Here is a 14,234-nt window from a genome sequence, read left to right on the forward strand (position 1 = left end):
TTTGTGCTAAAGTTTGACTGTTATTACAACCATGTAAAACACAGCATTTCAACATCTGTACAATCCTTTTGGATCCACATTTTAAAAAATGAATAATTTTGCTTTACCTCCCCCCTCACCTGCCATCCTAAGCATAGACACAGAAGAGAATGAAAGCAATACATCGCACAGTTCCCAAGGAAGCTGAGGGGTCAAGAGTAGCTGTTAACATGGAACGCGTTAAGACGACAACGGCAGCAGAGCTATCAAAGTGCACGAACAGACCCATCCGCTGACCTGCAGGGTGTTCCCAGTTACAACAGTGGGAAAGTATCCAGAACCCAGAGCTGAATCCCTGCCACATGGCTGGACTATTTCTGCTCCAAGAATTGGATCTGATCCATCAAGATAACATTAGACTTTAAAATGAAATACATTTTAAGCCACACACTCCATTTGGGGAATTGAGGGCGGAAGTCATTTTCCTGAGTTTCTGAAGGAATACTGGCTGTTTCTCTCACCGAGAATAAGAAGTGGAAGAATGTTTTAGATGCACTTGGTTCAAGGGCTGATCAAATGCTTTGCTTCCTTGCAGGGGCTCAGCTGCTTTGCCCCAACAATGCTCTTTAGCTCCTCCTCAAAGCAGAGATGATGCCTTCCCCATCTTAAGGGGGCAACAGCATGGGGGATAATAGCATCAAAACCAAACCTCTACAAACTGCTTCAGAGCTGCCTGACACAGGATTATTCCAAGCAAAACCAAACCAGGCATTGCTAAAATCTAGGCAGAAATTCACGTAACCCCTTTAATATAGTAACCTACTTTGTGGAAGGGTACTCTTTGGAAGTAAAAGGCCACCTCACCACTAATGCTGCCAGAATGCTGTTCCTGTCCAGCAGTGAGAACCCCAAAGTAGGGCTTCTATGATTAAACCTCAGTGGAATGCCCAAGTTGGTTCTCCTTACATCCTAATCAGAGTCTATTTAATCCTCTCATTCTTAGGCACCCAGCTGAATTCCTTAGCATGAGAGCACCCTTGAGCATTACGTTTCCTGGAATATCTGACTGTGTTGTTGAGAAACAATTTCAGTGTTTGCTCTATCCCATATCCCATTGATTTAGAAGATGGGTGGAGAAAGGTACACATGAGAAGTTTGACTGCCCCCTCCCCGTGTCACTTGTAAATTGGACCATCACCCCCAGCTTTGGATACGGTCCCAGTGCTGTTCTCGTGGGATATGCTTGTTGGTTTAGAGCAGCATGGAAATGGCATGAGGTCCAGTAACACTTACTTCCATTTGCAAAGGCTGCTTTCAGATTATCATAGGAACAAGTGGAGAAAGGGAGGAGGAAGAGGAGGAATAGATGGATTGGGCATCCAGAGGATTTAGAGAATAACTGCAGGGAGATAATTCCAAAATACTTTAGATTTGCTTTCCCTGTTTCCATTTCATTCACAGGAAGCAAATCTTTTGGCCCAGAAGTTGTACTGGGAAGCCTTAAACACTGGTTTCCAGTTTTACTTCGGCAGCTGTACTACTAGAAACTGCTATGTCTTAAAGCACATCTAAAGCTATAGTTCATTCAGGTTTTAATAGCATCTGCTCAACTGTAATCATATGAATGTCTTTTCATAATGCAGGATGCAGTGTGATATATGCCTATATGTAAAGCTATATTTGAATTGCTAACGTAAATAAGACAGGTACAATTTTAAATAATATGCACATGGGTGAGTATTCTGTCTCATCCTCTAGGCAGTAACTTCCTTCCTTTGGGAAATGATTTTCTTCTGTAACTTTACACAAGATTAATACCATTACACAAGATTAACTTCTGCAAAGTCAAATAAGTTTGTGTGTACCTGTGTTGTTCTCTGGGTTCAAAGTATTTAAGTAGATATTTCTTTCTTGGACTTCGCTCCGCTTAAAAGCCATGCTGATGAAGTAAAACTTTGTGGATAAATTCTTTTGGCATCTAGATGTGCTTCAGAGAGACTACTCAATCAAAGAATACTATACCTTTCGACCGTACGTAAGCAAATTGTGTCTTCCTTGCACCAAAATGCCATTGCCTATTCTTTTGAAGAACGGGAGCTTCCAGAGCTCTTTCACCACAGCTCAACCTCTTAGTAGAGCACTTTGCCCTCGAGTTTAAAGTCTTTGGTCCCTTTTGCAAAAACATCCCAGCCAGCAATATGTGGATGTTTTTGTGTTCTGGAGGACGCCAACGTGCTCCTATGAAGAAGCATTTGGAGAAATGCTTATTTTCCTCACCATTAAATACTCCTTTTAGTAGCTGGGAAAATGTGAATCTAATTAGCCAATGGAGTCAGCCAGGACTAAGGCAAATATGCAGAATGTGGAGTGTGCTGGCATTGCAGCTACGTGCTGAATAAGGCCTGGGAGATGAATGGGGATGTGCAGTTTTGTTTTTCAAACACCACGATTTCCTGCCAGATGCACCTCTGCTGAAGTCTCAAGCCCTGCAGGTAAACAGCAGCAGAGGAACAGGCAGCACTGCCGCTGGCCCCACAAGCCAGCAAGTCTTGCTCACGTATCAACCTCCTCCTCCTATAACTGTGGGAGAATCTGAGGAGAGCACAGCGACTGAAGGGGTCATAAGAAAGCCCTCAAAAGTGGATCTCCACCAGTCTGGGGCCCAAGAGATGTCACAGGGCAGGAGGGTAATAATGCTCCATTTTGGAGCAAGTGAAAAAGGTCCAAAATGCAACGCTATCTTCCCATGGCTCACTGGTACAACATAAGCTTATCGACAAGAGTGAGACACCAGTGGGCAAGCAAAGGGTGACAGGGGAGCGAATCGCTTGACTACCAGTTACGCAGCACTGAGGTGGCCCTGCTCTCCTTCTGCAACAGACACACGCACACACAGAGCAGCAGAAAGGAAAAGGCCCAAGCAAACGGGCTCTGCTGCTTCAAAGAAGACACCTGCACACAAAGAGGGATGCAACTTGCCCTTACAAGAATTCTGAACCCTGCCTGGTTCCAGAAATTGGACAGGTGATTATGAGCTACGGCATTTGAGCACGCTGGGAGATCTAGACCAACATTGCTTTAGCTTGGAAATCAGCTAAGCTAAAAAAACAAAGCAACGACCAAAACACCAAAAAGAAAAAAATAACCCCAGCAAAGGACATTTTCTAGTCCGGTGTTGTCTGGGTAGGTACAGAGGAGAATGTAACACAAGATAAAATATATGCATAAATTAAAAATATTCTATTGTCCAACTTCAGATGGAGCAAAGCCTGCTGCTTCCCCTTCCCAAATACAAGTTTAAAATAACACAGAACTTTTTACATGGAGTACAGTTCCCATGATCCTTGACCTATGGGTATGCAAACTGGAGCCCAGTGTCTGGATGGGCATAGAATTGCCACCCCTCTTTACAATATGCACTATGCTTCCTTTCTTAACATTAGTCTTAAGTAACACTACACCTTGCCTGCTACAATTCTTTTAATTTTCCTTTAGTTATTCCTGCAGTGTAAAATGTGTGTCACTGATTTAAGGCATGAAGGTGTTGGATGTGCATCTGACGTTGCAAAATGTAACTGATGTAAAAAAAAAAAAAAAAAAGCATGCATTGCAGAACTACAATAGTTCTGAATGTGTTACCGCACCTTATTAAAAACAAAAGGAAGCATAAATATAGAAAAACTGAAAACTCAGACTAGAAAATATTTATCATCCACCAAAAAGGATCCCATCTTTTGCTTGTTAAATTTAACTGCTACTAAAGCAGCCATGGGTTTTGCATGCTCTAAGGAAAATCTCAGATGGATTACAAGCCAAATAAAAGCTTTGGGTCTTTACCCTTGAAAGTACACCCTAAAGAAACTGAGATGCATTACTTTTACAATTGCATCACAGCTGGGGAAGTAATAGATAAACTTCATTAATGACTGTGCTCTGTGGGAATGTCTTAGCTACCAATATTTTCTCTATTTTTCCTCCTCTAATATCAGTGCAAGAACTGTTTATGAATCAACATAATACTCCTATAAGGTAAAGGGTATTTCCAATGGGCGACAATGGCATGAGGGCAAGTAAGATGTCACAACTTCTTTAGAAAGCTTTTTGTGAAGAAAGCTGTAGTGCAATTAGAAAATGAGTTCTTTGCATCCCAAGCTAATACTTGGATAAGTAGCTAAAACTTCCTGTTATAGATACTCAGAGGATCCATGCTTATAAACATGTTGAGGATGAGCAAATTTAGAAACATCTGATGGCAAACTCCAAGCAATCTACATCATTATCTTGGTTTCTCTCTGAAGCTATGTCTGTTTAACATGTTGCAAAGTTCAACTGAACGAAAAACTTGCTGGGATCTCTTTTCTCTTTAATAAATCTCATCAGTGTAAACAAGGAGGTATGGCAGGGAGAGAGGAACCAGTTTCAAAAAGGCATGCTGAATTGTCTGATTTCAGTGAAAGAACACACAAATAACAATGTGTGTTTGATATGCATAGATGCTATGAAAATTAACTTCCCTGGCATATATTATGCACAGCCTCATTTATAATAGTATATTAGCTACAGTACTAAATTGAAACAGAAAAACAACACTACTATTGCTACTGAAAAAAAAGTATTACTGGCCCAAATGTGGAATTGACTTGTCTCTTGTTTCCTAAAGTAATTCCCTTCGGACTCGCTGCTTCTCTGAAGTTTGACTTTCATTTTTCAGCTATGAGGGTTTGGAAACTGATGTTTTTAGCAGGTTAAATCTGTTAAAACATTTACCTAATGAAGAAAAAGATGAGACATACAATTCAAATACTTTGGAGAAAAACCCAGATTTTGCAAGCTCTCTGCAGGCTTTAGCTACTGGCCTGGCCTGTACTATGAACTTTGTCCTGAATTCCTGAACACATTTTGATGAGCAAAGTTATCATCTTCCTAATTTTGCTTTAGGCTCTGCCTTTCTTTCCAAACTCTTATGGATAAACATTAGGTGACCCAAATTTCCTCTTTCTCAGTAATTCTAGAATGTGACTGATTTAGACATTTGCCCCATGGGGGAACCGCTTGAACAGAAATTGTTCTCTGAAAGTGTTTTGAAAACCTTGGGTGGTAGTTTTGGTTTTTGAAATGCAGGTGAACCACCCGGAGCATTTTTCAACTTCTGAACACAATCACCGGCTGCCTCAGCTTCCCCAGCGGCAAGGTTATATTTTTCACCATCCGCTGTATGACAGTGGCTGGTCTCTGGCAAAGGGAGAGCCACTTGCTTTTTGCTCAAAAAGCCTTGCTCTGTGGCATAGGCCAAATGAAGAGGGGTGGTAGTTTTTACAATTCTGAAGGGGCTGTGCTGATCCTGCAACACAGGAGATGAAGTATGTCGGGCTTGGAGGCCTTCAGACGGCACGAGTGCATCAGGACCAAGCTCAGGTAGGATTGGCACGCTGCTTCCACCAGACAATCTTTTGTAATGTGGCAGCATGGGAAATGAGGTGAGCTGGCCAACATTTTTTGGCAGTTGTACCAAATCTGCCACTTCTTGGGTTTGCCTTTGGAGATTGTCTATTTCTCCAAATGAGGCAGACTTGGGCATAGAACACTTTAGTACTGGCGTGCAGAGCTCAGTTTGTAGTATTGAATCTGCCAGTTTCTTAGAACCGGGCACCTGTTTTCCTTCCTCATCTTCATTTTCAGAGAGGTTATCATACTGAGATACATTAGAAGGCCGTCGCTGTCCATCTTGGAACGCAGGAGAGAGAGTAGCAAGTGTTCTGACTCTACATGGCACTACTAGATTTTCTGGCAAGTCATGTGGTATAAAGAGGCTGTGTTCTGCAGTAGAAGATGATTCTGTACATGGGGGAAGATACAAATCATCTTTAAGCAATGCAGCATCTTCAGATACTAAATCTTCAGAGGAACAGGTTGTGCTCCCATGCTCAAGAGCAGCTGCATTTTGCACAGAGGGTGGTGAATCTAAGTGATGCGGTGACTCTGATCTTGATAATGATGCTGTACTATCCTGGCTGATAGAAAGGTCTACTTCCAAGGGTTGACTCTGCAATTGGGACTCCCAGACAGAGTTATCTGTTGACATGTCTGCTGTCTGAGCTTGTAACCCAGGAGAAATAACATGGTCCCTATCAACTAAAGAAATGTGTTTATCTTCCTGTAAACTACACTTCCCAGTGCTACTGCTTTTTAATGAATTATCCTTCTTACTGTCTGAAGCCACATCTTGATTTTCTCCTGTTGTCTGAATGTTATCCAGCATTATAGGATTCTCCATGGAAGAAATTTTATCAGCATTTTCTTCCACTTGGTACTCCTCAGTTTCAAACTTTTCATTTGGTGGAAGTTTATTGAAAGGATTGCAATGCATATCAGCTAGTTTATTCTGCAAGGGTGTTCCATTGTGTTCTGGAGAAGCTCTCTCATGTATTGCCATATTTGAATTATCAGTTGTTTCATTCAGGCAAGGAGGATTCTTATCTGGAGAAGATTGTATTATGGCATCTTTATCATGGCTGAAGTCACTGACAGCCGTTTTCTGACCATTACTGGCTACATTGGATTTCACTGACAGCAGATTTAGAGAAAGCTCCATCCCCAGAGCTGTTTTGGGGAATTCTTCAGATTTTGCTGCAACAAAAACGTAGAGACGTGCATTAGTCTCTTATTCTAAATCCAAGGACAATCATGAAAAGTAGATGACATGGACTTTGTTCAGTTTAAGTAATGGCAAGCAAATTAAGCATCCACAGCAACCTTCTAGGAACCAGGACCACCGGGATTAGGAGGGGATATGAGAATTGTCTCATGTTTTCTTGAACCCTTAAAAAGGAATCACATATAGTGAAGTCTATATCAAACCCTAATTTTCTTGCCCAATAAGTGTAAGTCAGATGCATATTTCCTTCCATTTTAATTTCAAATTTTATATTTGAAATTTGAGTGTAAAAACTAAATGATGAAAAAACATATTTGAGTGTTAAAATAGCTATGTCTTCTACTAAGCATTATGAAGAAAGGTGGTTCTACTGCAGCCTTCTCCAATCTGGTGCCCATGAGTTATGTTAGGTGACAGCTCCCATAATTCTAAGTGAGTGTAGCCATTGCCCCTGATTGGGCAAGGTTCCCTGAAATGGGGATTTCAGGTTGAGGAAAAAAAAAAAACCTAAAGGGATAAATGAAAGAATTTTATAATACTATGCAGATGTAGAAGTGCATATAAAGGGAATATTTTCTCCTTCTTCAATAATGGTAATGATGGAGCGACCCAATGCTGGAGGGACCCAATACATAAATCATATATAGAATCTACTGCCACAGGATGGCCCCTAGCTTAGATGGTGTTTAAAAGGAGATTCAACAGTTTCATGGAAATTATGCCTACTAATAGCCATTGCCTTCAATTACTATTGGCAACTTCCAACTTCAGAGGTAGGGAGAGAGGAACCACCCGTACGATGAGACTATTACCTTCCTACTCTAGTCTGAGTTCCTCAGAGGCAAGATTTTGGCCACTGCAAGAAACTGGATAGACTGCATGTGGATGATCTTTTCTATTCACACTGTTAACTTGCAGTTTCTCCAAAGAGCCTTAAACTGTATTATTGTGATGGCACTGAGCATTCTGGGGATTCCCAGCTTCTCACAGAATACAGTTTCATAAAACATAATTCTGGGAAGCTAATCACATCTACCTAGTTGTGTGCCATCCAAATAGCATGGTATCACAAGCCTCTGGTGCAGTATCATGTTTGGGGGCCTACAATCTGTAACAAAACCAAAGACCGTGCTATCCCAGCCACTTAGCCCAGATATCTATTCTATATCACCAATTAAAAATCAAATGCTTCTATCTCCTCCTTTTACAACAGCTTAGAGTTTAAGAGGGCTATACTCAAAACAGATAAATAAGGTTAGCAGCTGGCAACAGTGGGGAGGGGAAGCGCACGATTTTCTTCATAAGTGCTGGTACTAGCTGCACTATTGTTGAGGCTGAGTGATATAAAAATAGAGCTAAACTTTAAGAACCTCTTTGCATCTAGATGCTACTCTGCACATTACAGACCTTCAAGGATGTTGCAAAAAGCTTCAGAAATCAGTAGTGGATATTTGTGTATTTGTGTATGCATGTGGGCGTGGGGTGGGGTGGGGTGGGGGGAAGAGGCAATCATGAACAATCCCCAGACATGAAAAGGGTAACATATCTCAGAAGATAAACCTCAGTGCTGTCTAATCACTCAGGAAAATTAACCAATCAACCAATCACCTATTTAACCAAAGTCACAGAATCATGCGATTAGATCTAATGTATCAATCCTACATCATAAACAAACTACACATGCTGGAGAATCAACTCACACTACAAAATCAGTTCATAACAATGAACAATATATATGTTGTTTATTTCCCACAGATGGTATCAAATATTCCTATTTTTGTTTTTGCTGATGAGAAATATAACATGAACAACCAGTCTCTCTCTAACTCATGCCTGTAACAAAAGGATCCAATATAAATTAGGAACAGAGAGGGCATAATTTGACTTTGCAGTTGTTCAGATTCAAATATGAGTGTCTGGCCTAAAAGAATACACACAGACTAGCAGCAGCTGCATATGTAAATCACAAGACTTCAGTATATGGCAGTGTGACAAGGTCAATCAATCAACTGGTCATTTCAAAATAACAAGGAAACTTCTCCAAGAAAGCATATATGCTAACGTCCCTTTAGTGTTCCACACTCCCTTTTATTTCTGATGGGTTGATGTCTACTGCAATTGTCTTCAGATTATCTTTTAATGTTCTCTTTATTGATTACTGCCTTTTACGGTATTCAGACTGGACATTTTTATTTATTTATTTATTTATCAATCAATCAATCAATCATATTTATATAGCCGCCCATCTCACACAAAGTGACTCTGGGTGACGTACAATTAAATTAAATTAATTGCAACAAAAACCACTCATTGTTAATTTTTAGAACATAGGCATCTTTCTTACCCTAAGTAGAACAAATGTCCATACAGCTTAGTACAATCACATTCTAACAGGCAGAAGCAGTACAGGCTTTTAGACCAAAGTCTCCCTCTGCTCTGCATGGAGATGCCAGGATCTGAACCTGAGACTTCTGAATGGAAAACAAGCTCTCCACTTCTGAGCTATGATCCCATCTGTAAGAAAGCTAGATCTTGGCTTTTCCTCCAAGAGTTGATTGGGGAAATTTAGCTTTTGAAAGGATGCGGTACTTAGCAAAGAAATCTTGGGTGCAAATTCATACAATGATGCAAAATATTGCGAATTAATATGATGAAACCGGAATTATTTTTATTGAGTTTTATGGACAATGAACTAGAAAAGAAATATGGGAAACTAATATTGTATATAGTGACTGCAGCAAGATTATTGTACGCACAAAGATGGAAGAATAACGGTATACCCACAGTAGAAGATTGGATTATAAAACTGATGGAGCTTGTGGCACTGACAAAGCTGACCAGTTTGGTCAAGGAAAAAACAATAAACACTTTTCCAAAAGACTGGAAGTCTTATATGGACTTTTTGTTGAAAGAAGAAAAGACTGAATTGATGATTTATGGATCTGGGGATTAAAAAGAGTCAAAAAGGAAGCGGAAAGAATACGATGGCAATTACTCAATAGAAAGAAAGACCGAAGTCATAATTCTGTTTTTTTATTTCATTTCTTTTCCTTATTTTCTATATACAGTGGAGCAAAAAAGTATTTAGTCAGCCACCAATTGTGCAAGTTCTCCCACTTAAAAAGATGAGAGAGGCCTGTAATTTTCATCATAGGTATACCTCAACTATGAGAGACAAAATGGGAAACAAAATCCAGAAAATCACATTGTCTGATTTTTAAAGAATTTATTTGCAAATTATGGTGGAAAATAAGTATTTGGTCAATATCAAAAGTTCATCTCAGTACTTTGTTATATATCCTTTGTTGGCAATGACAGAGGTCAAACGTTTTCTATAAGTCTTCACAAGGTTTTCACACACTGTTGCTGGTATTTTGGCCCATTCCTCCATGCAGATCTCCTCTAGAGCAGTGATGTTTTGGGGCTGTCGCTGGGCAACACGGACTTTCAACTCCCTCCAAAGGTTTACCATGGGGTTGAGATCTGGAGACTGGCTAGGCCACTCCAGGACCTTGAAATGCTTCTTACGAAGCCACTCCTTCGTTGCCCGGGCGGTGTGTTTGGGATCATTGTCATGCTGAAAGACCCAGCCACGTTTCATCTTCAATGCCCTTGCTGATGGAAGGAGGTGTTCACTCAAAATCTCACGATACATGGCCCCATTCATTCTTTCCTTTACACGGATCAGTTGTCCTGGTCCCTTTGCAGAAAAACAGCTCCAAAGCATGATGTTTCCACCCCCATGCTTCACAGTAGGTATGGTGTTCTTTGGATGCAACTCAGCATTCTCTCTCCTCCAAACACGACAAGTTGAGTTTAGACCAAAACGTTCTACTTTGGTTTCATCTGACCATATGACATTCTCCCAATCCTCTTCTGGATCATCCAAATGCTCTCTAGCAAACTTCAGATGGGCCCGGACATGTACTGGCTTAAGCAGGGGGACACGTCTGGCACTGCAGGATTTGAGTCCCTGGCGGCGTAGTGTGTTACTGATGGTAGCCTTTGTTACTTTGGTCCCAGCTCTCTGCAGGTCATTCACTAGGTCCCCCCGTGTGGTTCTGGGATTTTTGCTCACCATTCTTGTGATCATTTTGACCCCACAGGGTGAGATCTTGCGTGGAACCCCAGATTGAGGGAGATTATCAGTGGTCTTGTATGTCTTCCATTTTCTAATTATTGCTCCCACAGTTGATTTCTTCACACCAAGCTGCTTGCCTATTGCAGATTCAGTCTTCCCAGCCTGGTGCAGGTCTACAATTTTGTTTCTGGTGTCCTTCGACAGCTCTTTGGTCTTGGCCATAGTGGAGTTTGAGTGTGACTGTTTGAGGTTGTAGACAGGTGTCTTTTATACTGATAACAAGGTCAAACAGGTGCCATTACTACAGGTAACGAGTGGAGGCCAGAGGAGCCTCTTAAAGAAGTAGTTACAGGTCTGTGAGAGCCAGACATCTTGCTTGTTTGTAGGTGACCAAATACTTATTTTCCACCATGATTTGCAAATAAATCCTTTAAAAATTAGACAATGTGATTTTCTGGATTTCCCCCCCCCCATTTTGTCTCTCATAGTTGAGGTATACCTATGATGAAAATTACAGGCCTCTCTCATCTTTTTAAGTGGGAGAACTTGCACAATTGGTGGCTGACTAAATACTTTTTTGCCCCACTGTACTTTTTCCCCTTAATCTTCTTTTAATTTTGTATACTTTTATTGTACTGAAAAATTCTAACAAAAAAAGAAAGGGTGCTGTACTTGTTTGTGCTCATAGTTTCCCACTCAGCTAAGCCAATTTGGTGAAAGCTACTCCGTTAGACATAGCATTCAAGCAAATTAAACTGCTCTCTATTTATCTTAACAGGAATTAATGCTTGTATTCACAACAGCGTTTTTTAAAAACGTTGCATAATTGCTCAACTTTCACTTACCTGGAGGCGGAAGGTCAAATTTCATTTTACGCAGTTCTGCCATAGATGCTTGTAACTGCTCAATTACCGTATCATCTTCAAACTGCAAAGAAGCAGCAATTTTTTCTTGCAGAAATTCCCGCAGATCTTCAAGGGTCATTTTCAACAAGCGTTCTAAGCAGGTAACAGAAACATCAGCTCAGTAAAGATGCTGTCATTATCCTGATACGGTTTCTACTGAATTACATATCCAGTGCAATGAATGAAAGATGTTATTTAAATGAAGCAGGGTTAATTTACGCTTTTTTGTTTATACACTCATTTCCTGCATTTGCTTTCAAACTGATATCTTCACATTCATCCTGGCAAGAATGTATAGATGTGTGACTTCATGACTGTGGTGTTTACATTAAGCAAATCCTCTTACATGAATGAATAAAGCAGTTCCCAGTGTACTGACATTTGCAGTTATATACTGGATTATTCTGATGTTATACCACTAGGGGAAGTAAAGCAACATTCTACAATTTGATGCAATCTGCAGCTGAAGTTCAGCTACTTGCAGTACAATTTGGGCCATCTTCATGATTTAAAGAATACTAATTTGCATTAAAAAAAATGCCCAACTCATCTTGATTTAGATTTCTTATCTCAGGACCATTCTGTATGTGCTGATCTGTTACGTTTTACAAATGAAATTGAGATCTGGGATGCATACTTTTGCTATAACACAGTCACAGTAAGACTACATACAAACACGGATTAAATTTTATTTCACAAGGTCCACATATCCTCAGGCTAATGGCCTATTCTCACTTCTGGAATTTTCTAAGCTATCTTTACAAGAGCACAGGCTGGATTCTGGTCTGTTATATGCAACTTTCTGAGGGCAGGGATCACACATTTTTACAAAAGGTAGCTGAGGCTACAGTGAATGAGGGTTTTGCACAAGTGGGCAGGGTTTATCTTTCTGGGTCTGGGGGTTCTTTGTTTTCTTGAGAGGGTATTTTTTCTTTTCTGCTCAATACTGGCATAAAACCATGTCTCTGTCTCAAGAAGTTTTCAAGTTGCAATAAAACATTTTGAGAGGGGGAGGTGATCGGACTTGCAGTGCCAGCAGAGGTTTGCCCATCCCTTCGGTACAGAATGCCGCCAATCTAAACTTCAAAATGTAAACTGCAAATGTTGAAGATGCCGTGAGACTCATCTTTCTGTTTTGTAATATCAGGTTAAGATGGCTTCTCCGTCTGGAATTTGTCAGAAAGACATTTCTATCATACTTCTATTCTCTTCGACTCCCAAAGCCCACCCAACAAACAAGCAAGCAAAGAGAGGCACCTTTAAGCTAAACCTCTCTTTTATAACTCCTCTCGGGAAGATGTTGTTTTCCATACAAACTTGCTTCTGACCCACAGGAATATTACGAACGCTAAACTTACTGCAGACTCTTCTGTGATGTTCTTTTTCTGTGTACTGTACTCGGTTGCAGAGACCATCTGGTAACCTTTATTGACTGTCTAGACCAGTGTTTCTCAACCTTGGCAGCTTGGAGATGTGTGGACTTCAACTAGAATTCCCCAGCCAACCAGAAGTCCACACATCTTCAAGTTGCCAAGGTTGAGAAACACTGGTCTAGACTAAGCTGGATTCCAAATTCCAGTTCATTCAGATGGTTCCAACATGGAGGCAGGGGCATGACAGCTTCTGCCACTGTATAACAGACTGATTTGCAAGGACATTCACAGGCACCACTCATAGGAACAGCCACATTAAATGACAGCAATCATTTGTTATACGTATCTAAAGCCCGCATATCCAATCAGTAAAGAATCTGAACATTTTTAAAAACTGCAGTTAAGAAATCCTGAGGGAAACAGGAATACACTAACTATCCCCAGAACAATTCCAGCTTTGTTGAAGATCTACTGGAACAGGAAGAACTGCACATGATTAGGTTTCAATTGTCATGCGAGCAAACAAAATGCCAAATAAAGCCTGAAATACACCTTTCTGTATTTGGGACAACGAAAGCACAGCTTTCCAAGCCTTTGCAGCAACCTTGTCTTTAAAATGCGCTTCTCCTTCTATAAATGGCTGTATTGAGTTTTTTTTAAAACACTGAATAATCAAACCAACTTCTTACTTTTATGCAATTTGAGGATGGTGTATGCCATAGCTGTTAGAACCCGCTCTCCTTCCAGGATGTAAATATCCCACAGCCGCAGGGTTAGCGTAAACGGAGTCTGTGTGAAATGTTAAAGAAATTAGATACGACATATTGGCATGCAAACCACAACGTATAGGTAGAGTAGCAGGTGTCATCAAAATAAACATGTTTTCAAACCAAACTCAAGACCCAGGCTCAAGTTCATTTTGTGATATATTTTTATAAAATTCAACACACGAAGGTGGATAGAAGTAGTCTCTATTTGGAGTTTATAATCTTAAAAATCAAATCGAACCAATCTGGAATCCCATATATCATGGAACTGTTTGTTTATCAGTCAGATCTTAATTTAGACTACATTTAATAATAAAGTAAAGGATTAATTTTACATTAATATTATATGGATTCTTCTTTCTTTTTTCCTTAGTTTCTTTCTCCCTCTTATGTTTAGCTTAATCACTGTAACATATGTAGTTTGTTATTGTACTATCACTGATGCATTATTTTTAATTGTTTCTTATATTTTAC

The 14,234-nt window shown here is 40.2% G+C and overlaps 1 protein-coding gene across 5 annotated transcripts in view; it reads right to left on the reverse strand.

Moving 5' to 3' along the window:
• Positions 1 to 14,234, reverse strand: part of LOC103065989 (uncharacterized) — a 112,722-nt gene continuing 98,488 nt past the window's right edge. For all 5 annotated transcript variants that reach the window (XM_088146113.1, XM_088146114.1, XM_088146117.1 and 2 more), the window contains 3 exons: positions 13,683 to 13,782; positions 11,561 to 11,713; positions 1 to 6,606 (listed from right to left, as the gene is read on the reverse strand). In XM_088146113.1, the coding sequence (XP_088002239.1) occupies positions 4,988 to 6,606; positions 11,561 to 11,713; positions 13,683 to 13,782 (1,872 nt within the window). In that variant the 3' untranslated portion in view covers positions 1 to 4,987. The remainder of the gene's footprint in view (positions 6,607 to 11,560; positions 11,714 to 13,682; positions 13,783 to 14,234) is intronic.

Source organism: Python bivittatus, unplaced genomic scaffold (genome assembly GCF_059951505.1).
Source record: "Python bivittatus isolate LINGU-HERP-01145 unplaced genomic scaffold, Pbiv_v1 ctg000480_np1212, whole genome shotgun sequence".
Classification (NCBI taxonomy): domain Eukaryota; kingdom Metazoa; phylum Chordata; class Lepidosauria; order Squamata; family Pythonidae; genus Python; species Python bivittatus.